This window comes from Rana temporaria, chromosome 10 (assembly GCF_905171775.1).
Source record: "Rana temporaria chromosome 10, aRanTem1.1, whole genome shotgun sequence".
NCBI lineage: Eukaryota > Metazoa > Chordata > Amphibia > Anura > Ranidae > Rana > Rana temporaria.
The window spans coordinates 106648547-106675181 of record NC_053498.1 but is presented as its reverse complement, the minus strand read 5'-3'; the positions used below and the strand labels follow the sequence as shown (position 1 = coordinate 106675181).

Below are 26635 nucleotides of genomic sequence, written 5' to 3'. Positions count from 1 at the left end.
ATACAAACAGATTAAACTTCTCTCCCTATATGCTCCAGCTGAAGAACACATGGGGAAATACATGTGCAGTTATGATAAAACCTTAGGCCCAGATTCTCAAAGGACTTACGACGGCGCAGCGCCATGTAAGTCCTAATCTGACCCGTCTTATCTATGCGACTGATTCTTAGAATCAGTTACGCATAGATATCCATTAGATCCGACAGGCGTAAGTCTCTTACGCTGTCGAATCTAAACTGCATTTTTTTTGACCGCTAGGTGGCGCTTCCGTCGAAGTCTGCATCGAGTATGCAAATTAGCTAGATATGCAAATTCCCGAACGTACACGCCGCCGACGCAGTAAAGTTAGGACGTTTACATTAGGCTTTTCCCGACGTATAGTCGCCCCTGCTATATGGTGGCATAAGTGCGGCGCATCAATGTTAAGTATGGCCGTCCTTCCCGCGTTGAAATTTGAAAAAGTTACGTAGTTTGCGCAAGTCGTCTGTGAATGGGGCTGGACGTCATTTACGTTCACGTCGAAATCAATGACGTCCTTGCGGCGTACTTTGGAGCAATGCACACTGGGAAATTCCACGGACGGCGCATGCGCCGTTCGGGAAAAACGTCAATCACGTCGGGTCACAGTAGATTTACATAAAACACGCCCCCCTGATCCAAATTTGAATTAGGCGGGCTTACGCCGGCCGATTTACGCTACGCCGCCGCAACTTACGGAGCAAGTGCTTTGAGAATACAGCACTTGCCCGTGTAAGTTGCGGAGGCGTAACCTAAATCAGATACATTACGCCTGCCCAAAATTGCGCGGAGATACGAGAATCTGGCCCTCACTCTTCAAGTCAGGAGAGGTTTAGATCTACTTTAAGGAAAGACAATGGCAGCAATCCATCCGTTAGAGGATAGAAGGATTCTAGGTGATTAAGCTGTGCACGGGATCATTTCGCGTTGACCACAAAGAGGTCTACAGGTGTCATTTTGATACAATTCTTGAATCATGCTTGAAATACAGACAATGTACTTACTACTAGCAAAGATTATTTTCCAAAGTTTTTTTGGCCCATTATGTATTTTTTGTTCAGCGATCACAAGGTTGCATGACTATTCATCCCAGAGTCTGCCTCTCCCAACCCACTATATTCCAGAACTTATTGGAATGTAGTCTGAAGGATGAGCTCTGGCGTGTTCGCACAGTCCACGTGCAGAGCCCTCCAGGAAGTTGGCACCACGCTGCACTAATCACAGACAGGGAGACATTGTCCCGATGCTCGGCTGCAGAGATCGGGAAATGTCTCCCTGCCTGTGATTAGCGCAGCGCGGTGCCGACTTTCTGGCAGGCTCTGCACGTGGACTGTGCGAACACGCCTAAGCTCATCCTTAGTCTGAAGTAGGCGAACCTGCAGCCAGCAGATACCAGAACATTCCATCGGAACCAACTTTTACTTTTGTAGGTCCAGCGCTATCTCACACACATCTTGCAAAGATGGAGGATTATCATGCAATTCAGGACTCTAGCAGGCACAAGAGTGAAACAAAATGTGTTTTTTTGCAGTCATGATGAAAGTCATATCAGCTGGATTATCTATGTATGTCATATCAGGCATTTAACATGCCAACTTCAATCACAAGTTTTATATTTGTCTTGAATCGGATGAAGGGTTAGAACCTCTGTCAGGTTTTTATTGCCACAAGTGACTATTGAGGGGAATTCCCTTTAATTTCTATCAGGACAGGAAGGAATGTTAAATCTCCCAAACACAGACATGGACAGAATCGGGGCACATTTTTTTTTAGCATTATGGGTAAGGGTTCGAGATTTTTTGTGTTAATACGATCCTTGACCTCCTATCTTGATGACAACCATAACCGTCATTACTCCTAGAAGTGTCACTGGGACAGGAAATGAAGGAGACTCATTGATATGGTCAATTACATAAGTAATGATCTGGCATTTTAACTATTTCCCTTTCCAAAGGACCCAAAACAAAAAATATATTCTTTTGCTGGAGTCAAACCTTAATAGAAAGGACCTTTACAATAAACTAGATCATTTTAGCACTTGACTGCCACTTACTTTCTGTATCCACATCGTGGATACCAACTGACTTTGTGTATTTCACCAAATCTGACAGCGCCCTTGAAAGCTTCATTGTCTTCTTTTGCCTGTTCATCCTAAGAGACAAATAAAAGATTATTCATTATTCAGTATAGGGTTTGAAAAGGTTGATGGAGCAAAAAAATACAGCAGATGACGTCTTTATACCTGCTGTAATGTAGAGATGTTCTGGCCAAGGTTCCCTGCTGTTCCAGACTATCATCACCTTCTTCTAAACTTGAACACTTTTTAATACGCCCACCTTTTTTCTATAGCAAAAAGAAAGAATTATTAGTGTGAGCTCAGGAAAATGTATACACTGACATGTTTAAAACATGCAAGTCTTAATCTGGGTCAGGGTTATTAGCGTTCAGGGCTGAATGACTCATGCAGGAAGCTCTCTGTTGTCTCCTGATGGTTTTGGAAAGTTGGAGAACATTCTGGAAGCTGGAGGGTGGATGTTAGGAGGGTTGTTCTGTATATTTAGAGGAACTTAGCCAATCACCAGGTGGTGAGCCTGGCAGTGTATAAGTGAGCCCTTAAATATGAATGAGTCATGCCAGCAGGGGAGTCAGGTGGAAGATGGAGATGGTGTGCTGAGGGGACTGTCGGTGGCCCTTAAGGCAAACCCCCCTAGTCTGGGGGATGGGGGTACTCTGCCTCAGGCTGGGCTCAGGAGCTGGCCTGGGAGGATCCTGACAAAAGGATAAGCTTGAAAGGAGTCTTCCCTGAGAGGAAGTGGGGGCAAGGAGGACAGTGTAAGAACTACAGCATGATGCAGGGACTGCCATTCTAAGCAGGTCTTTCTGGAAGATAGCGGTGTGCTTAAAACTTCTTTAACCTTGCCTTGGGAGATCTCTGGGAAATCAGCCGGGTGGGCCGGCGGAGAAGAGTCAGCCTGGTGGGCCGGCGGAGAAGAGTCAGCCAGGTGGGCCGGCGGAGAAGAGTCAGCCAGGTGGGCCGGCGGAGAAGAGTCAGCCGGGTGGGCCAGCGGAGAAGAGTCAGCCGGGTGGGCCGGCGGAGAAGAGTCAGCCGGGTGGGCCGGCGGAGAAGAGTCAGTCAGGTGGGCTGCAGTGGTAAAACTGGGATCAGTGTCTACAAGGGAGTTGTGTAGGTACCCCAGGATGCAGTTTACAACACTGTGTGCTACTTCCTGAGTGTTCCTAACCTGTAAGGGGCTGTTGCTGATCCAACAGTGACCGTTGGCTACTAAAAGAGTAAAGGAGAAGAATAAATTGGAGCTGTATATAGGGAGGGAGTTTTCCCTGATTATGTTGCCATCAAGTTGGTCAACCCCCATAATTGCTATCCCCATCCAAGTTATTACCCCTCTAAAAAAACAAAGCTTAAGTGTTTAAACGAAAGCTGAAGATGTTGTGTGCCTGGCTGTCTCATCTACAACCCCTACGGGGGTAGACAGGTGAAACAATTTTATTACTTTCAAAACTTTCTATTCAATTAATACTGAGCAAAAACAAACTTTTCCTTCGAAATGTTGAAACTGGTACAAATCATTGTGAAGGAGTATTTAAATGGATAGTCCCACACACCTTACCATTTTTGGTAGCTACAGGACAGTTAAACCACATTACAATTTCTTATATCATGACACTGTGTAACACTAGGGATCCAGCTACTGACGGAAACTTGCCAGAGGCAGGATCACTCCTCTGCCTGCATGCATCACTCTCCCGCTGGCTTGAAGAGCAAAGCGACACTTCCATACTAATGACTTTTGCAGTTTTAGCAGTTGCTTCCTACACTTTCCAGCAATTCTGTTACTGGTGAATTCTTGGTAGAGATAGGTTTGCCAATTTCCTAAATGATGTACTGTGATAATATGCTGGTATTGTACTATTTTGTTCACAAAGTTTTGTACATTATTCCTTTCTTCATATATCTTTTCTTTTTATGAATAAATATATCTATAGATTTTCTACTATATTTACTTGTACCGTCTAAAGTCCATTTCATTTAGTCCAGATTAGGTTCCAGGATTGCCAATGTGACATGGCCCTATTGTCAAGTTCCTGTGTCCATAATCTCCCATCACAGAGATTTGAATGCCACGCCGTTAAGCCGCCAAAGATACACTACGCCGCCGTAACTTACCTTTTTTTTTAATCCTCAAAGAATTCGCGCAGTAAGTTACGGCGGCGTAGTGTATCTTTGGCGGTGTAACGGCGCGGCATTCAAATGTCTGTGATGGGGGAGTGTTTTATGTAAATACGTCGTGACCCGACGTAAACAACGTTTTTTTTTTTTAACTGTGCATGCGCCGTCCGTGGGGGTATCCCAGTGCACATGTTTGAAATGAACCCGGAACAAGCCAATGCTTCCGACGGTGACGTCATTCTATGCAAATCCCTATTCGCGAACGACTTACGCAAAGGACGTAAAAATGTCAAATTTCTACGCGGGAATGACGGCCATACTTAACATTGCGTACGCCTCATAACAGTAGCTTTAACCATACGCCGGAAAAAGCCAAACGCAAACGACGTAAAAAAATGCGCCGGCCGGACGTACGTTCGTGGATCGCCGTAACTAGCTAATTTGCATACTCAACGCGGAATTCGACGGAAATGCCACCTAGCGGCCGCCGAAAAATTGCATCTTAGATCCGACGGCGTACTAAGATGTACGCCTGTCGGATCGACCCGAGATGCCGTCGTATCTTGTTTTGTGGATACAAAACAAAGATACGACGCGGGAAATTTAAAATTACGCCGGCGTATCAATTGATACGCCGGCGTAATTCTTTTGTGGATCTGCCCCTATATATTTAATTCTATCATGCTATGAACTATTTATTTATTTAATTCATAGGAGTAGGTGCGTAAATTGGGGCATGCTGGTATGGACCCCAGTTCATTACTTTGCCCAGGGGCCCATAATGCTGATAAGAGGGCCCTGCCCCAAACACATCAATTAATGCAAGAAAGGCGCGAGGGTAGTAAAGTGCGTGCTACATCCTCAAACATTTGGACAAGCGAAAAACAACTATTTAAGACTTTCAAGTCATGAAAATCTCATAGCAACAACATAAAAACAAAAGTTAAAAAACAAAGTTTATTATTAGATAGCATTAAAACCGAATAAAAAATTATAATATTGGCCCTATAGTTTGTATATGTGAGCTTAGGATACCATGATATCCCTGAAAAACAAACATCAGCACAAATTCTGACACATATGTACCATTATGTCTTCATGGTGCTACCCTTTGTACATCATGGCAGGTATAGCTCTATACGTTTCACAGCCGAAGCTGCTTCATCAGGGGCAAGGTACAAGCAAAGTACAAAATGATCTACAATAAATATAGGTAGAATTATGTAAAAAGGAAATATAATTTGATTTGTAAAATTTGTTATAGTAGATCCTTCTGTACTGCGCTCCTGAGGAAGCAACTTTGACTGTGAAATGCATAGAGCCCTACCTGCCATGATGTACTAAAGGTAGTACCATGAAGACATATTCGTACATATGTGCCGGGTCGTCTTTAAGGTTGATTGAACCCTGGGCAAACACTTTCTTGCCGCCACCCCCCCCCCCCCCCCCATGCAGTTTTGCTCTCCCCCCTGCTCTGAGACACACAATAAATATCAGCTAGACATAAAATCAGTTTACTGTATCAGATCAGGCAGTGATTGCGATTGGTTGCCAGAGGTTACAATATATCATTACCACTTATTGACTGGTTGCTAGAGGTTACAGCACACATTACAGCTCACTGATAAGTTGCTAGAGGTTACAGCACATCATTTCTTCTTATTGATTGGTTGCTAGAGATTACTGTACAATAATATTGTTCACTGATTGGTTGCTAGAGGTTACAGCACATCATCTCTTCACTGCAGAGGGGCATGATACACATATAAATGTCACCTTTATTTACATATGAATGCCGCCGGCCTCAGTTATTTACATATGAATGACATGTAAACACAGGGTCTGCAGGTGAGTCATTTGTACACAACAATTAGGGCAGAGCTGAGCAGCATTTGTAGCAGCACTTCACACCGAGATATCAGGACACAGCACTGGACTAAAACTTCAAGGGAATTTAAACTGGGATAGTTGGCAAATATGAGCCAGCTACTTTTGGCCCCACAACAATGACAGGGCCCAGGGCAGCTGCCCCTTTTGCCCTGCCTTAAAGACAGCCCTGCATATTTTTTACATGTTGTACTGATGTGATGGTTGGTTTCCAGTGCTATCATGGCATAATAAATACAGAAGTGTTGTGTATATAAAATAATAGGACCAACATTGCCAGTTTTATTAGATTTGAATATGATGCAAGAATAAACTTGGTCTTAAAGTGTTACTAAACCCACAACAGTAAAATCAGTGTGTATATGCAGTAAAGTATGCTTGTTATGATCAATGTGGAACCTAAGGGGTTATTCTCCATTGTGTAAAAAGGCTTTTTGATCCTATCCTCTCTGATCCTCCCCTTCTTCCACAGTCCCAAACCATCTCCTGATAGAACAGAGCCTTTGGGGGCAAGCTGCACATACTCAGTTTGGTGTGTATTGCTGGAGAGTTTTTTTCTTCTTGTGAGGGTGCATGTGATCCGCACAGGGCCCATTAGCACTGCCCAGACAGAGTGTCAGGGGTCCTGCAGCCTCATAGGACAATCTGGGGAGAATGAAAACTCCTCCTGCAAGCTTTAACCAGACACTAATATAAGTCACAAGCCTGCTATATACTGCTGATGAGAAAAGGTATTTAGCGATTTATATTTACTAAAACTATTGCATTTCCATGTTCTGTGGGGGACCAGATATAGTGAATGCAGGGTCCTGGGTTTAGCAACACTAACTTATAAAAAAAACAAATGTTGTTGCTATGACATTTTCATATACAGTGCCTTAAAAGTCCAAATAGTTGTCTTTCCCTTATTCATCCATTTTCTATGATCTAGGATAGACTACCCCTAACCTTCACCTTGTGCTTAGAAAAACTTCCCATCAAGGAACGACTGTGACGCTTGTTGGGGCTGGGCTCTTCTCCAGATTCCAGTTCTTCTTCCGTTTTACTCTGAAAGACGGAGACCCCCTTGTTAGTGTGGGCAGTGAGCACATGTAACATTTATCATTTCAGAAAAGAAAATTTACATTTAATGGCTAAATGGTTTCATTTTGAATGTAAGCACCATGACAGCAGTGCCGATTGCTGGTGGCTTGGCAAACTTTCTATACCAAAACCTACTTTCTGGTATCCTCCAGTTCAGTTTTTACAGGAAAATATCAAACTGAATTCCAGCTTCACCTTCATTCTTAAACAACTGTACAGGCACCACTTCTAAACTAACATTTCATAAACATTCTGTAGGTTTTTCAAATGCTGACATTTTTTTATCAGTTTAGCTCAGAACAGTCTTAATTATTCAATAATCCACCACTAGGGTGCACTGTGGCTTTATAGAAGACTGCTGCCTTATCAGTTCATAGCTCCCTCTTCCCAAGAACAGTCCCTATAATGCATAGGTGGCAAACACAAGGCCCGCGGGCCGAATCCGGCCCTCCAGGCCATTTCATGTGGCCCTCGCACCTCTCCTGCAGCTGCAGGAGAGCTCCAGTCCTCCTCTGGTCCTACTCTAGACCCTTACTTTCTGCTTTCAAGCAATGCATCGAGCTTCTTCCCAGCAGTAGCATAAGGAAAGGGAGGTGCACTGTGATGTAAGGGAGAGTGGGGGACTCCACTTCTGATGGGGTGGCTCTTGACATCCAATGTAAAGGGGAGGAGATGCGCTGGACATCCAATCTTACAGATACAACCGCCCCTTTTGAGGGCAATCATAATGCTGATGCGGCCCATGATGAAATAGAGTTTGACACCCCTGCTAGAATGGAACCAAAGCCTTCAGTCCTTCCACAGCGGTCACCCGTATTTTCCACTGTACATATTGTACTATTTAACCATTGCTAAAATATTTATGATGCTTAAAATTTTATGTAAACTCCATTAGGTAATAGTACATTTTCAGATGTTAGTATAAAAGGAAATTAGCGAGGGCATTAAAATATAACTTCAGACAAAAACTTATTTTTATTTTTTTAAAGGAAACCTATCTGGAGGCTGCCATTTCTGACTTCTGCTTTAAAAATGCTAGCTGCTTGGCTGTCGCGCTGATCCAGCGAGACAGCGATCTGGAGAGTCCATACATACAGAATACAACATATACAGGGAATTAAATACAGCATAGAGAACAAAAGAAATGGTACTGTGCAGGGTCCATACACCAAGAATTGGAACATTTATGGTGAATCATGTAGACCACCATTATAAACCATGGACAAAAAGCTTCTATAACCTGCAGCAGTCTCCTTTGCGAATCACTTCCCTGCAGCTGGGAACAAGGTTCTAATCAATGGGTTTTGTGCACGGGGACAGAGATATCTGCTGGGCAAAACTGCATTTTGTGTAATGGCCCCTTCCCTGCACTGTTATTGGATTTCTTTTATTCCAAATTCCAAAAGTAAACAGCAGACATGGCTAAATAGCTTATCACTTTCTATGTATATTATTGGAGATTGCCATTAACAGGATCATTAGCTAGTGATAACACAACACATCCGAAATCCTTACGGTTTTGACTTGTGCCAACATTAGAATAAGCAACAGCACATCAGATACTTGACTTTGCCGATCAATCCCTTTTTAATCAAATATTCCAATAGAAGCTCGGGCTCTTTGTGGGCAATGCCGTGTTTCCATCAGGGAGAAGTATATTAAGCATTGCATATTGTTTTAAAACAAAGAATTATGAGCCCTTAGATCCCCACATGCCAGGCTAGTCAAAGAGCTTAGTACAGCGCGCCATGCTAACTAACTCAAATGTAAATTCGGCATCTTAATAACCAGCTCTTAAGTAGCTTAATTGCTAATGAGAAAGAGAGCGGGGAACGTGGAAGTAAGGTAGATGAGATGTCTGGTGTCTGATTGATAAAGCCCATGTGAGTATTTTATTGCATCATGCTACCTATTTGTGGGTCCTGAGTACTTTAATTCAAGCTATTGCAATTAACTTTGTCTAGCGGTCTCTGTCTATATAAGAAGATCATTTTTTCCCCCTGTTCTTGTACCAGGCACATTTTTGTCTGCTGGGAGTGGTAATTGCCAATTTAATGTGTTCCGATCTCAATGGTACGATGCTGGCTTGTTCTGAATATTTAATCAGCTTGGTGTCATACAATGAAGGAAAATTTCATAGGGGTCTATTTATGGCATCAACATTAATGCCAGTCATTACCATGGATGGCTGTTGACAGTAAACTGGCTGATTACTGAATATTTTGTGTGAGCATGTTCGATGTTATCTCACATTGTGAACTTTTACTCGACAAGTCCATCTACAATTAGGTGTAACCTGTAGGAGTTGGTCAGTTATGATCTGTTTATTACGATGACTTCAATTGACCCAAAACAATATATTGGCCCGGATTCAAAAAGCACTTACGCCGACGTATCTCGAGATACGCCGCGTAAGTGTAAATATGCGCTGTCGTATCTATGCGCCGGACTCTGAAACCAAGATACGCCTGAAAATAGGCTTCATCCGTCCAATGTAACTTTCCTACGCCGGCGTATCGTGGGCGCATATTTACGCTGGACGTATTTGGCGCACCCCTTGATTTTCTATTCACATATGCAAATGAGGGCGATACGCCGATTCACGAATGTACGTCCGTCCGACGCAGTGCGCGTAAATTCCTACGTCCGGCGTAAAGTTATGCCCCATAAAGCAGGTGTAAGTCAGCAGCATCCATGCAAATGGCTGCACACAAGCCGACGTATTTTACGTAGTTAACTTAGGGCGTGAATATGACTAGGCATAGGTTACGTTCACGCCGTAGGCAGTGATCCGGCGTATCTTAGGGAGTAGTTCCGATGTGATTCTGAGCATGCGCACTGGGTTGCGTCCACGGGACGGCGCATTTGCCGTTTAATATACGTATCTGTCAGACTCAGCCCATCATTTGCATGGGGTCATGCCTCATTTGCATGGGTCACGCCCACTTACACTTACGATGACTTACGCCTAAGAAACCCAGCGCAGATTTGGCAGCACTGGCTTTGTGAATCCAGTGCTTGCCTCTCTGCGCTACGTCGCCGTAGCGTAAAGGAGAAAGGCTACGGCGGCATAAATATGCGCCAATGTATGTGATTCTGGGCCTTAGTTTCCTAGAATAATCCATACACATCCACTACTTAATGGCCCTGTAATCTTTTTTTCATTAAACTATTTCTGGCTGTGGAAGGTACTTTTTTGGAGTTAATATTTACCTGAATTTCTGCCATTCTTCCATTTGCAGTGCACGATAGTTACGGTCATGTGCGCTAATTGGAATAATTCATGCACACTGCAAATCCCATAGTCCATCTCAGGAGTGAGTGGTAGATGATGGCTATGTTCCTACATACAGTGGGACCTTGGAGACCAAAAGTAGCCACTCTGAATCGGGAAGTCTGATAACAGTACTAACAAAAAGGAATTTTGCAGAAGGCTGAGAGCAATGGAAGGTACTTTTTTTGGAGTTCATACCTAAACAAAACATGTTTTCCGCTATTAAAGTTCATGGGCTAGTAAAGGCAGGGGTCTCAATACTTTTGGTAAAATAGTGTATTTATTTTTACCTTGCCCTATAGGAATTCACATATATAGCCATGAAACATACTTTTAGATTACTGTAATAAAGGTTTAATTTTAAAGGCTTAATTTTATCTCCGTTGCCTTTGGTGAACCCTCGTCCAGTCTGAAATGAAAAATGTACTAATGTAAATGCATGTTGAGTTTTTAGTTAATTGTTGATGATTTGCTATTGACTATTACGTAACGCACATTTTTACAACAATGCACAAAAAATGTAGTAGGTAAGATTTTTCTAAAATAAAACCCACTCCCCCCTACTGCAATGCACTCGTGTGAAGAGCTTCATGGATTATAATGGTAGCTAGTTTTCATGCACTTTTTGTGCACTGCATTTTAGCACATGCAATGACGTGGCCAGCCCTAATAGGTGTTTATGATATAATCATGTTACACCTATGTTAAAGGGGTTGTAAAGGTTCATTTTTTATTTTCTAAATAGGTTCCTTTAAGCTAGTGCATTGTTGGTTCACTTACCCTTTTCCTTCGATTTCCCTTCTAAGGCCTCGTACACACGATCGAACATGTCTGCTGAAATTGGTCCGCTGACCAGTTTCAGCAGACATGTTCGGTCGTGTGTACGGCCGACCGGACAGGTTTCCAGCGGACATTTGTCCAGCCGACCGTTTTCCAGTGGACAAATGTTTCTTAGCATGCTAAGAAACATGTCCGCTGGAAGCCTGTCCATCGGACATGTTCGGTCGTCTGTACAGACTCATCGTACATGTCCGCTCGGCCGCCATCCCTCGCATGCGTCAAAGTGATTCGACGCATGCGTGGAAGCATTTACCTTCCAGGGCCGCGCACGTTGCTGCGTATCGTGTCCGGCGGAATTTCTGTATGATGGTGTGTACAACCATCATACAGAAATCTCCGAGCGGACATGTCCGCTGAAAACGGTCCGGCGGACCGTTTTCAGCGGACTGTCCGGTCGTCTGTACGCCGCCTAAATGTTTTTTTTCCTTTGTCTGAATTCATCACTTCCTGTTCCTCCTCAGTAAGCTTGCCCCCATCATCCGAGCCGTTCTGGCTGGGGGTTAGTCAGCGTTCTCGCCCCCTCCCTTGGGACTACATCCCTGCGGGGAGATGCTGTGAACGTCCACAGCGTCTCCCTGCAGGGATGTAGTCCCAAGGGAGGGGGCGAGCACGCTGACTAACCCCCAGCCAGAATAGCTCGGATGATGAGGGCAAGATTAGAGGAGAAACAGAAAGTGATAAATTTGAAAAAGAAAAAAAAAAACATTTAGAAGGGAAATCAAAGGAAAAGGTAAGTCAACCAACAATGTACTATCTTAAAGGAACCCATTTACATACCTCCCAACTTTCTGAGATGGGAATGAGGGACACCTATCAGCAAAAGTATGCAGGCATAGGACACACCCCTTGCCACGCCCACTTAAAGGAGAATTGTACAAAAAAATAAGATTGGTTAAACCCACAAGTGCTTTTTTTACCACTACTATTTCTTTATATTGGCTTTTGGAATTTACAAATGCAGCAATTTAGAAATCAGATGGAAGGTTTACCGCTGGGAAACACTTTTTGATAGATAAAAAGTGCATTTTATATACATCTATATAGATCAGACCAAAATGAGGGACAAATGAGGAGAATGAGGGACAGAGGGACATTGCTCCAAATCAGGGACAGTCCCTCAAAATCAGGGACAGTTGGGAGGTATGTATTTAGAAAATAAAAAACAAACCTTTACAACCCCTTTAATGCTTAGGGAACATCCTGTGCCAACTGAAGGGCACCTGCACTGCATTGTTAAATGCAAAGGAGACGTGTTTATGTATGACTTTACTTCGAGCCAAAAGGTGCATAGGGACTGCTTGATCAAAAAATGTTACACTGCCCTTTCTGTCAGCAGTTTGCGTCCTGGGAGCACATCTGATTGAAATAGAACAGTTGAAGTAATATGAAGTACAGCAGTCTGCAGGTACCCTATTGCCTGCCAACGGCACATAAAGGATATGCTACATACAGGCACAGGGTTTCATTACGCATAAATAACTGAACATGAATCACAGATTCGGGCGGCTGGCACACAGCGATGATTATTTCAATTTAAGAAAGATTTGCCAAACATTCCTAGAGCAGTCAATGCCTATCCATAATGCATGAGAGATCTGTGCTGACACGTATCAATGAGGGATGTGTTGTAAGAAGAATGATGAATAATGAATAAAAAGAAAAAATATCAAACCTAGGTTAAACGTCTTTACTTGACAAGTCTGTCTGGAAAATGTCCAGGCTCAAATCTGTACAAGAAGGTGGTGTAATGTACTTTTGTAAAACTTTTTTTTAAATATAAAAGGATGAATCGGTTCTGAAACTTAAAGGGGTTGTAAAGAATTTTTTTTTTTCATAATAAGCATCCTTTACCTGCAGACATTCCTCTTTTCACTTCCTCGTTTTTCGTTTTTGCTCAGAAGTTGCTCTATTTCTTCTCTGTTATGTCCACTTCCTGCTTGTCTGATTTTACTGACCACCGTGAAGGGAGGCTTTACTGTGGTGGTCAGTAACGTGCTCACCCCCTCCTGCGAACTACATCTGTGCGGCAGGACGCTCTCTACGTGTTAGAGACTTCAAGGAGGTGTGAATTACTGGGCGTGCCCCAATGCATACCGGGAAATGTAGTTCTTACATGAATGAGCGATGCAAACCAGGAAGTGAATGAGAGAACAGAAACTAGAATGCCGGAGGTGATATAGATGAAGGAATTTAATAGGTATTTACTAGTTTTTTAACAGAATCATTACACTATTCTGTCTGTCTACCTTGCAGACATTAATTTTAGGCAAAAAAAAAGTTTTTCTTTACAACTCCTTTAACTTGAGGCCAGCTAATACGAATCAGAAATAATACACACACACCAAGATCTATTGTACAACCATATGCAATTTCTAAAAAACTATACATAACCCTAAATATTCAATTTATTATTAGTTTGAGTAACTATTGGGATATTTATTCTTTTCCAAATATTTCAGAGCAAAACTCCAACTAAAGGTTTTCCAATATTGTAAAATATGTCACCCCAGAACCTGTTACACTGTACTCTCTTTGCTCCAGTTTGTTATGTTGCTCTGTCTATCTATGGATTAAAAAATATTTTCTGTACACTCTTGCCCCTGGTGTATACATTGGCTCCAAGTCTACATATCTATATTAAACGAAACTAATAAAAATCATTGAAAAAAAAAATGTCTGACCACTAAGTGATTGTAATCGTTTTCTCTTCAAAAAAGTGAAATGGTGTCTTCAACCACATATGAACCTTGGCCAGGTCATGGCATTGTTGATAAGCAAGATGTGCCTGGCAATAACGGTTTATCCATTGTCAGAAATAAAGACCTGCATCTAAAACACAAGGAACATAACTGGATTGACCTGCAATGTGCCAGCCAGTAGAACACCTCTGAAGTCTCAAAGCTTAGAGCAGGGGTGCCCAACCTTTTGAAGAGCAAGGGCCACTTAAGTGACTTGGTAACCGGTCACAGGCCACAATGAGCGGAGCTGGTGGCCCACTCTGCTCTATAGAGCCCACTTTACTCTCAGCTCAACAAAATCGCAAATCGCAGGTAATAGAAGTCTATGGCAGGTGCACTTCTCTGAACCTGCGGATCAGTTTGAAAGCAGCCCAGTAACCACTGCAGAACAGGTATGCCCATATATACACTGTAATTTTAGTAATAAACGTAACTTTAATAACGGTATTCCCTGTTCTGCCTAGTGACATGACAGGGATCTACTGCTCCCTGTCATCGGGAGCAGTGATCACTGTCATGTCACAGGTAGCCCAGCCCCCTCACGGTTAGAATCACTCCCTAGGACACACATATCCCCTTCCTCGCCCTCTAGTGGTTAACCCCTTCCCTGCCAGTGTCATTTATACAGTAATCAGTGCATTTTTATAGCACTGCTCACTGTATAAATGACAATGGTCCCAAAATAGTGTCAAAAGTGTTCGATGTGTCTGCCGCAATATCGCAATCACGACAAAAATCGCAGATCGCCACCATTACTAGTGAAAAAAAATGATCAATAAAAATGCCATAAAACTATCCCCTATTTTGTTGATGCAATTTCCAATCAATATACACTTATTGCGATTTTTTTTTTTACCAAAAATATGTAGAAGAATACATATTGGCCTAAACTGAGGAAAACTATTTTTTTTTTATATTTTTTTGGGGGATATTTAGTATAGCAAAAAGTTAAAAATATTGCCAATAAACGCATTGCCATAGGGTATTGTCTACAGCTGTCTATTGATTACAATTAAATATTAACATAGTATTTCTAATGAACTTTACTGGGAAAAATATTTGAAATTCAGCTCAGCCAGTACTGTGGTTCACTATAGAAGAGCATAACCAAACTGTGGAAGACCTTCTTATGTTCTTGACTCCTGAAAACGACCTAAAACATGCGTTTTAGGTAGTGTGTTTTTTTTTAAATATTTTTTGGGGATATTTATTATAGCAAAAAGTAAAAAATATAGAATTTCTTTAAAAATTGTCACTCTTAAAGCGGATCTCCCACGCCAGATACGTTTTTTTTTAAATTGGCTATGTAAAACTTAAATTACCTTAACCTCTGCAACTCATGTGTCCTGTCTCCGTCGGCCGCTCCGCCGCTGTGCAGTATGAAATAATAAGTTATATTCCCCCTTCCGGTGTAGGCACCATTTTAACTGTGGGCATAAACCCACAGCACGGCACTTCCTTTTCCAGGTGGACGCTGATGTCCCAGCATCCACCGCTAGATCTCGCGCATTCGCGCGAGCAACGGGGACCATCGGCTTTGGCGTGTGTTGCCATGAAATTGCGCGATATCTTGTCTAACATGGGAAGAATACGATATCAAGGGAGCTATGAAATGAGCTCCCAGAAGACACTGCGCGGGACAGGAAACAAAGAGAAACCCGAGCAAAAACCCAAAGAAGGCAGACCGGAAGACCATCTAGTTTTATGGTACTGTGAATATTATTTTTATTGAAAATATCGGTTTCTGCATCGTTTTGGAGCATTAATTATGCGATCATGTTAAATTTTGGGTGGAGATCCACTTTAAGTCAGTTAAAGCGACGCATTGCCGAATCGCAAAAAGTGGCACGGTCATTGGGCAGCCAATTCTTCCGGGGCTGAAGTGCTTAAGCAAGCCTTTGCTTTAAAACCTTCCCTTTCTGGTGCCCATTGATTAGTAATACAACAAACGTTCTGGCATTTTACCTTCAGAAAACTAATTTGGGAATACATAAAATTCTTCTCCATAGCACGGCTTATTTCTGACTCGAAGATTAAAATGTGCACTGGTTCCCAAGCTTCAATTAGACAGTTTGTACTTTAGACTGTGAACGGTAAAATCTTTGGTCCGGCTTTTCATTAAATCGCAAGCATCTGTTTCGGCTTTATCTCTCTTTATATCACAAACCCAGCTGTTTTGTAAAATTCTGCACCAACCTTTTATTGTGTGGGAAGATCAGAGCTCTAGATTGGGTTTAGCATTTGGAGGGAGTTCTGCTTAAAGCAGAATGCCACTATTTTGTCAAGCTGTATTAAAGCGGAGGTTCCGCGGATTCTTGATTTTTTCATTTTAGGTGCAATGCATAGTAACATACATGTAAATGTAACACTCACTTGCTAGCCGCATCCAATAGCAGTGCTTTGTTTTCTGTGATAAAGAACAAGTTCTAAAATCTCATCCAGGCGTTTTCCATCTTGCTTGTGGGCACTATGAAGCCCACAGGCAAGGACTTCCTGGAAGTGGTGATGCGATGCTCCCATCATGCACCGCAGAATCTCACGCATGCGCTGTGTTGACGGCAAGCAGTGCGAGCTTCGCTTCACTTAATTACCATGACAACGGGTGACGTCAGTTCAGATAGACGCCCCGTTGTCGAGTCACGCGACCCGCAAGAGCGCGAGAACAGTGTTATTGCAAGTAAATCTTCTCCTGGGAATCTCGACACATAACTCCCAGGAGACATAGCGCACAGCTCCCATCACACACTGGGCCGTTGGGGAAAAGCAGCAACACGCCCACTCCCGCAGGGAACAGTACCCGGAAGCTAGATTAAAAATGTCAGAATCAAGGTAATTATTGACCTTACGAAAAAATAAAAAAAGGATTCTACATCTATTAATGCTGCAGTTCTTGGCAATAGAAAGTTCAAATTGAGGGAGAACCTCCGCTTTAATATATGTAAGGGTAGTGAGCTAGTATACAAATAACAGGATTTATTTTGCTGGGTGATGTCTGCACTGGCTTTTGAATTATCACTTTTGCTCTACTGGAGCCAATAATCTCATTGCCATAGGGTATTGTCTACAGCTGTCTACTGATCACAATTAAATGTTAACATAGTATTTCTAATGAACTTTACTGGGAAAAATATTTGAAATTCAGCTCAGCCAGTTCTGTGGTTCACTATGAAAGAGCATAACCAAACTGCGGAAGACCTTCTTATGCTCTTGACTCCTGAAAACGACCTAAAACCTCTTCTCAGTCAAGCTCCTGTGCCTAAAATTATATTGAATACCATTTCCCACTGCAAAACAGCCCAATTTACTTGCAAATGTTTAACATCAAACTTCAGGAACAGATAGCTAGCTTCTTTGCTAGCTGTCTCTATTGCCTACAATGGTCTCTTGCACTGGATTCAGTGGCCCAGATTCACAGACAGCGGCGCACATTTATGCCGCCGTAACGGATCTCCTGTACGCTACGCCGACGCAGCGCAGAGAGGCAAGCATTGAATTCACAAAGCCAATGCTCCCAAAACTGCGCTGGGTTTCATAGGCATAAGTGGAAGTGGGCGTGAGCCATGCAAATGAGGCGTGACCCCCATGCAAATGATGGACAAGATAGAAAGACAGATACGTATAACGAACGGCGCATGCGCCGTCCCGTGGACGCATACCAGTGCGCATGCTCACAATCACGTCAGAACAACTGCCTAAGATACGCCGGATCACTGCCTACGGCGTGAACGTAACCTACGCCTAGTCATATTCACGTCCAACGTAAACTACGTAAAATTGAGTTCCCTGGTGTAGACCTTTGCATGTCTGCTGCTGAATTATACCTCCTTTATGGGGAATAACTTTGCGCCGGACGTACAACTTACGCGCACATCGTGTAGCCTGCTTCGGGCGCATGTACGATCGTCAATCGCCATATCTTCCTCATTTGCATATTTTAATAGAAAATCAATGGGAGCGCCACATGCGTCCAGCGTAAATATGTGCCCACTCTATGCCGGCGTAGGCAAGTTACGTCGGTGGAATGAAGCCTGTTTTTAGGCGTATCTTAGTTTTGTGGGCCCGGCGCACAGATACGACGGCGCATATTTGCACTTACGAGGCGTATCTGGAGATACGTCGGCGCAAGTGCTTTGTGAATCCGGGCCAGTGTCTCTACACAAAGCTGCCTCACCTACTGGCTGATAAAGAAAATGCAGCTCGGGCAGGCTTTAAGGCGCTTATGAAGTCAACATTCAACTATATAAATTCTGTTAAATGCACCAAGAGTGTCTGAGCAAATTTTGCTGTTCTGAATACCACCCTGGTCAATTTTGAAGAATTTGTTAACTCGCTAGCTTTTTTCTTGACTCAAGCTTTGGCTTTGTGTCCTGAGGTTAGGCTGTTGTGAAGCTAGGCTTTTGTCTATCCATTTAGCTCTTTGCCATCTGCTTGCACATGTAGCGCCTGGTTACTTCCAAGTACCGGTGCTATTGAAATTTAGAGGGGGATCAGAGTATTAGTAGACTCTGATCCAAAATTACTATGTTCAAAACAGGGTCTCTGTCTCAGCTTGGCTGTGCTGTGGGCTCATTCTGTTGTTTCTGGGGTGTTGTTCCACGATAGGTGGCAGCAGTGGAGTCGAGACTTGGGTGCTCTTTCCCAGCAGCCAATCAGGAGGGAGTTTCCTCGCTGGGCATGCTGGGAGAGGGTATTTATGGGACAGACGCCATTGAGTCTGGGTCTTCTTCCAGTGTGGCACCCACCTTTGGGGTGACCACATCACGGTGCCCCAGCGTTATGGCCTACCTGGCCGAACGTGCGTGCCACGCGGTGTTCCTGGTTGGGACATGTTGGCCCGGAACATTTGAGCAGCAGCGGGGGCCCAGTGATCAACTGGGCTCCCATTCTGAAGATCCCAAGTGGTATAGATGTTCGGTGGGGAGTCCATCTGAGGAGAGCCAATGAGAGTCTGGCAATCCAAAAGGATTTTGTCAAACCACCGGGGATCAAGGTAGCTGGACACTGAAGGATTGATCACCTGTCAGTCGGTACCTGGTCGAATATTTGAAGGAGATCCAGGCATAATCCTTTCAAGGATGATTGTCTCTATAATTGCAATCAATGAGGTCCTGTGGCAGAGGTTTTTCCATTCCAGGAGGGTCTGTGGCAGAGACTTATCCCAAAAAAACTTTGAGTGATACTCCGGGTGCCAGGTCAGTGAGAGAGGCCTGTCCGGGTACGCTAATCCCACTCAGGCAGGAGTGGTGCAGAAAGTGTTACATATGGGAGCAAGACTGTTTCCAAATACTACGCCTGAATCTGGTGTTCTCCTTTCTTCAACTCTTTCACCACAAGTTTATTGTTTTTACCCGGCTGGGTAATAAAGAGCACAGAAAAGACAACTTTTGCTGACATTCCATTACTACTGCTATATGCACAATACACCCCTAGGAATTCAGAGAGCCACGAGGTAAATGTGCCACCCAAAACAAACCAGCAGCTCCTCCGGGGGTAGTTCTACACACATTAACAGTTTCTTATAGCAGAAGTAAACGGATCGATTTAACAGTTTAAAAAAAACGGTTACATTTCTGGCACGTGCTGGGAATGTAACTGTCACATTGGTTGTGCTCTCAACCAAACTGACAAATTATCCAATGGCTGGGGCCATAACTGATCACATGTGCAGCATCATGGCAGTTGAAGATTAAACAGAGGCCAAGATGCAGCTTCCTTGGCTGAAAACCATAGGATGGTTCACTTCCACTTTAACAAGAAAAAGCCAAGGTCAGAAGCCACGGAGATTCCATTTTCAAAACTGTCACCTCCTTGTAGGAATTCCGGGTGGACCACATTCCCCACCTACAACAGAATTTCATAGTTGGCTTGAAAAAAGACTGGGTTCTATTCATCTCAACCTATAGTATCTCACAAAAGTGAGTACACCACTCACATCTTTGTAAATATTTTAATATGTCTTTTCATGTGACAACACTGAAATAATAACACTTTGCTACAATGTAAAAGTAGTGAGTATACAGCTTGTGTCCTCTCAAAATAACTCAACACACAACCATTAGAGCCGGTTCACACTAGGGCGACACGACTTCCAGCACGACTTTCAGAGGCGACTCCTACACGACTTGAACATGAACCACAGGGCGATCTGGGGCGATTAACAACACAACTTGAAGTCATCTCCAGGACAGGAGACATTCCAGTGGCCAATAAAACAACAGTCAGCTCTGGGAGAGGGAGGGGGGCAGGAGAGATTTGCCTGAGAAATGTATGTTATCTTCCTGCAAAGTAGCTTCAGATAAGACAGTGATCCGACTTCTGAGGCGACTTCCATTGAAATCAATGGGTACAAATCGCCTACAAGTCGGATTGAAGTAGTACAGGAACCTTTTCTGAAGTCGGATCGCCTCGTGTGTATTAACACAGCTCCCATTTACTTCCATTGTTTTTCTCTACAGCGCGACTTGAGGCGACATGAAGTCGGATCGCAAGTCGCCCCAGTGTGAACCGGCTCTTAATGTCTAAACCACTGGCAACAAAAGTGAGTATACCCCTAAGGAATTGTGACAATATAATGTAGCAGTGAATTATACTAGCAGGACTTTACAAAGCAAATACATGTTTTTAAAGACTAAGTTTAGTCGAATTAGGAATAATAAAAAATTCAGCATATGGAACAGTACTTGCACTCAAAGGCCCGGATTCACGTAGAAGCGCGCATCTTTGTGCGGGCGTAACGTATCCTATTTACGTTACGCCTCCGCAACTTTGACAGGCAAGTGCAGTATTCTCAAACCAAAGTTGCGGCGGCGTAGCGTAAATAGGCCAGCGTAAGCCCGCCTAATTCAAATGTGGAAGATGTGGGCGTGTGTTATGTAAATTTAATGTGACCCCACGTAAATGACGCTTATTACGAACGGCGCATGCGCCGTCCGTGAAAGTATCCCAGTGCGCATGCTCCATATTAACCCGCAAGAAGCCAATGCTTTCGACGTGAACGTAAATGACGCCCAGCCCTAATCGCGAACGACTTCCGCAAACGACGTAAAACATGAAAAATTTTACGCTGTTCCAACGTCCATAATTATCATCGGTACGCCTCATCTACGCCTCATATAGCAGGGGTAACTTTACGCCGGGAAAAGCCTAACGTAAACGGCGTATCTGTAATGCGACGGTCGGGGCGTACGTTCATGAATTGGCGTATCTAGCCGATTTACATATTTCTAGGCGTAAATCAGCGTACACGCCCCTAGCGGCCAGCGTAAATATGCAGTTAAGATACTTTGGCGTAGGAGACTTACGCTGGTCGTATCTTATACAAATTCTGGCGTATCCGATTCTTTGAATCAGGCGTCAAGATACGACGGCTCAGACTCAGAGATATACGACGGCGTATCTGGAGATACGCCGTCGTATCTCCTACGAGAATCTGGGCCAAAGTGTCTTGTCCCTTCTCCTTGAAACTAAGTACCACTCCCCCTTCACCTCTATACCCCTGCAGTTGTGATGCTCTGGTTTTTGCGGGGGGTTAATAGAGCTCTAGAGGGATCTGCAGTGCTGGTGCAAGGATTTTTGACACCCTAGCTCAAAACTTAATTTTGCATGCCCCCATTGGCTCCACCCCCTTTTCCCTGACCATGTGACAGAAGGTAATTACACTACCGGTTGGACTGAGTTAGTTACATGCTGCTGACTGCAGACGCATAGGGAAACCAGCGACCGGGCACCCCTAGGCAGCAGTGCGGCGGCCTAGTTTGCCTAGTGGTAACACCGGCCCTGGAGATCTGTCATAGGCATGCACAATGTCAGCACTTTCTGTCCCTTTGTTCCATTCATAGAAGTCATACTATAGCTTCCATCAGTAAAAAGTGCTTCATGGATAGAGGATGGGATGATAAAGGAAAGATGCAGCAGCACAAGAGACACTTCTCATTCAATGTAAGTACTGTCCCATGTGCTGAATTTGGTAGGAAGAATTTTTGATTAAGCAAGTTTTGAACACCTTGGATAAACAGAATTAAGTATATATTTTTTCTACATCTGCATGAGGATCAGTTGTAATGGATATTTTTCTTTTAGTGTCTATAGAGCAATTGTTCCCTCCGGATTTTATTTTCCAGATGCAGGATCCGATGCACTTCAGTGATGTTCTATTCTGCAGAAGCCTCCCAATAACTGCTGTGTGAACCTAATGTTCCAACCGATGTGGGTAATTCAGTGGCGGGCTATGTGCCCAACATTCCTCCAGCTAGACAGAACACCAACAAGCTGAATTATTGAGAGCACAGCATAATGCGATAATCTCTCTAGAGCCTGATAGCAATTAAATGGCAAAAATAGAAGACTCAAACCCAAGCAACTCTACTAACACATGCCGAAGCTCTGCATTATCATCCTCACTGGGCAGAACCTGATTAGATCTCTATTGCTCATAGGAGTGGATGGTCGATATAGAAATCATTAAATTACACCTTCCTCATTATTGCAAGTGGAGATCTACCTGCAGATTCATCCAGATTTCATTTTGAACCATTTGGAATGAAGCCATAAGCTGGCCGTAGCGAAAATGCCGTGGGCAATGCATCTCATTTTCAGCTCATTTTCAGTGCTAAACCTCCTTAGAGTAAATTTGTAGGACACGAGAAGATATAATCAGGGATGAGGTCACATCTGCAAGCTTAGATACATAAGTTGCAAAATGGTAAAGCTACCTAGGGGTATATAACATAAAACAAGCAGCATATAACATACTAGTTTAGATTATGTGTAAACTCGGAACTGAATAGCATAAACAAGTTCCCTTTTACCACATACTCTTTTGCGGTTTCTCTTTGCGGCCATTATCGGTCTACATGTATTCTAGCCAGGAGCGGACTGACCATTGGGGCTCTCGGGCATTGCCCGAGTGCCCCATGCCACTAGGGGGCCCCATCAGGGTTGCCAGGCTCAATAAAACCAGGGACAATATGTAAAAATCTGTGTTTATTTTACATCTGTCCCCGATATGTTTGAGATACCAACATGCTTTGATGTGAAAATCCCAAGATTTTAGCTGCCCTGCCTCTGCACTGCCTCCTGGCGTGGTGACTATCTGTAAGCCCAGGGGGCCACATAATCTTCTATTGACCGGGGGCCCCATGAGTTGTCAGTCCGCCCCTGATTCTAGCAATAGCTGCATGGCATTTCTCAGGATGGTTTTACTGACAGTGACAACAGTGGGCCATGACCGTGCAATGTGTGTTGGAACCCCTACTTGGGGTCTCCATTAGGAAAGCAAGTGACAATGCAAGAGTACAAGTGAGCGACAGGGACAACTAAAAATGTCAACATCTTAAAGCAGAGGTTCACCCTCAAACTGTACTTTCTATCTATCATTTCTGCAGCCTTAATACATGCCTGTAGCGTTGTCATTTTTTTCAAGATCTATACCCTTACCTGTATTCAGCCTCACTTCCGGGTCTTCTTCCCTGCGGGGAGTGGGCGTGTCGCTCCTTTTCCCCGACGACTCAAGGTGTAATGGGAGCTGTGCGCAAGGTCTCCTGGGAGTGACGTTTCAACACTCACAGGAGATCATCCGAAATAGCTAGGCGTGTATTCTCGCGCTAGCTCGAGTGTCACGTGACGCGGGAATCCAGGAAGTGTTTGCCTGTGGGCTTCACAATGCCCACAAGCAAGATGGAAATGCCCAGCACAATTTTTTATAACTTATTCTTTTTGACGAAAACGGAACAGACGGACGTACGAGCGGCTAGCAAGTGAGTAGTACCGTGCTATATAGATTACAAAGCATTGCAGATTTTCAAAAAAAATTCGGAACCTCCGCTTTAACAGCAGGTAATAATTTCAATTCCCTTTTTTATATTGAAAATTACTTTAAATAACACTAGTATGCCAAAATATACTAAATATGCGATTTTCGTAACTGGGTTTGCATTGACTTTCATTTTTTGTTTTTATTCACTTTTTCTGTTATTTTTAAAAGAAACTCACGTTGACGGAGCAACATTATATAGGACAGCACCCTACTGCTAAACCATTACAGTCTTCCTAAGTCTGCTACCTGCATGTTGCAGAAAATCCTTTAAGCACTTTGCCATTTTTATCTGGAGTCTAGCACAAAAAAGGGATTTATAGGTATATTTGGCCAGTTTCCTTAAAAAGCCTCTGACAACATAAAACGGTTGGCAAGTATGTATAGATGTCCATTTAAAAAACAGCACTATATGCATATTGGAAGTATAATGCTGTGTACATTTTATAGAAGATAATAATTGTGGTAAATTTATGAAATCTGGTGGTCGTTCATCAGGACATACAATCTCTGGGCAACAGTATCAGAAAAGGCCTCTGGAATATTTACTAACATTAGCGTTATTGAAGTATATCTTTAAATGGAACTTTTCGCTTTTCCAGTTCCGATCCCCCCCTCCAGTGTCACATTTGGCACTTTTCAGGGGGGAGGAGGGGGCAGATACCTGTCTAATAGAGGTATTTTGCTTCCACTTCCAGGCATAGATAGCCGAGCCACCCTCAGCTATCTACGCCACATCCGGCGCCTCCTCCTCCGTCCCCCACACACATGTCCCAGAAGACAGCAGGGAACAGTGGTGCAGCGCGAGATGCGCATGCGCAGTAGGGACACTTCTAGTCGAAGCTCGTAGGATGGACCCATCGACAACATCGCTTTTGGTACCATAACGTCTGACAAGCCTATGATGAGCGTTTAACATGTGAGCCTTATCCTACTTTTAATAAACAACACTGTTCATACGGTATCACGCTATGTGAGTTCTTTTCAATATTTCTTGCATGGCATGTGGTTACCGAGCCTCTATGAAGTGATCATTAACACTGTGATTTGGGATCATCAAGTCGATTAGCTGTTTGGATCCAGGACCAGCTGTTTAGATCATGGTGATCGATACAAGCCTTTGGTGACTTGGGCGGTATATATCTTCCCTAGTCATTTATATTTGGTAAGCCCCCTTTTCTACCATTGGTGGTGGCACTTCTGTCAAGCTGTTGTTCCATCTTCAAGATCTCCTTATGGTGAATTCATCTTTATCCACATTTATTTGGACTCTAGTCACTTCATGCACTTTCCTGTGGTGAAGTCATCCTTATTTCTATTCGTTTGGATTCCAGTCACTTTATGCACTGTCTCAATTCATTGTTATTATTTGCAAGCCTTTACTATATGTTGGCACTCTAATATGTTTAGTAAGGTCACGTGGTGACACTTTAACATTTAGTCATGTATTAACCACTTGAGAGCCGCGCTATAGACGAAAGACGTCCACAGCGCGGCTCTCAAGTGCTGGGTGGACGTCCTGCTATTTACATTCCCTGTGCGTGCCGCTGGGGGCGCGCAGCGGGGAAACACTGTGCCCGGCGCATCGCTGGGAAGCCGATGCGCGTGCCTGTCGGCCGTGATGTCCGCCAGGTTCCCGCGATCGGCAGTGACAGCAGGGACATGGAGCTCTGTGTGTAAGCACAGAGCTCCACGTCCTGTCAGGGAGAGAGGAGACCGATGCTGTGTCCCTTGTACATAGAAACACAGCATCGTTCACCTCCCCCAGTTAGTCCCCCTCCCCCCACACAGTTAGAACACACCCAGGGAATACATTTAACCCCTTCCTCACCCCCTAGTGCAGGGATATGCAATTAGCGGACCTCCAGCTGTTGCAAAACTACAATTCCCATGAGGCATAGCAAGACTCTGACAGCCACAAGCATGACACTCAGAGGCAGAGGCATGATGGGACTTGTAGTTTTGCAACAGCTGGAGGTGCGCTAATTGCATATCCCTGCCCTAGTGTTAACCCCTTCCCTGACAGTCACATTTATACAGTAATCAGTGCATTTTTATAGCACTGATCGCTGTATAAATGTGAATGGTCCCAAAATTGTGTCCGATATGTCCGCCGCAATATCGCAGACCTAACAAAAAAAAAAAAAAAAATCGCAGATCGCCGCCATTACTAGTAAAAATCGCAGATCGCCGCCATTACTAGTAAAAAAAAAAAAAAAAACTTAAATCTATCCCCTATTTTGTAGGCGCTATAACTTTTGCGCAAACCAATCAATATACGTTTATTGCGACTTTTTTTAACAAAAATATGTAGAAGAATACGTTTTGGCCTAAACTGAGGAAAAAAATATTAACATTTTTTGGGGATATTATTATAACAAAAAGTAAAAAATTGCGTTTTTTTAAAAAAAAATTCTGTCTTTTTTTGTATATAGCGCAAAAAATTCAAACCGCAGAGGTGATCAAATACCACCAAAAGAAAGCTCTATTTGTGGGAAAAAAATTATAAAAACAGCATTGTATGACCGCGCAATTTTCATTCAAAATGAGTCAGCGCTGAAAGCTGAAAATTGGTCTGGGCAGGAAGGGGGTTTAAATGCCCAGTAATGAAGTGGTTAATATATGTAGATTTGGTTTGTTATCTTTAGATGTGGGTTCTTTCCATATCTTTACACAGATATTAGCGCTACATTGTTCCAATTTACCTTTTTTGCTCTATTCCAAAGTTGTGTGGCAGCCTATATTTGTATTATACACAGCACAGTTTATTCTTTATATTCATGCCCAGTAGGGAA

General features: G+C 43.4%; 1 protein-coding gene across 8 annotated transcripts in view; it reads right to left on the bottom strand.

Moving 5' to 3' along the window:
- The window catches only part of PLCH2 (phospholipase C eta 2), a 924207-nt gene that overhangs the window by 81829 nt on the left and 815743 nt on the right, over positions 1-26635 (bottom strand). For all 8 annotated transcript variants that reach the window (XM_040325910.1, XM_040325911.1, XM_040325912.1 and 5 more), the window contains 3 exons: positions 7049-7141; positions 2261-2361; positions 2072-2169 (listed from right to left, as the gene is read on the bottom strand). In XM_040325910.1, the coding sequence (XP_040181844.1) occupies positions 2072-2169; positions 2261-2361; positions 7049-7141 (292 nt within the window). The remainder of the gene's footprint in view (positions 1-2071; positions 2170-2260; positions 2362-7048; positions 7142-26635) is intronic.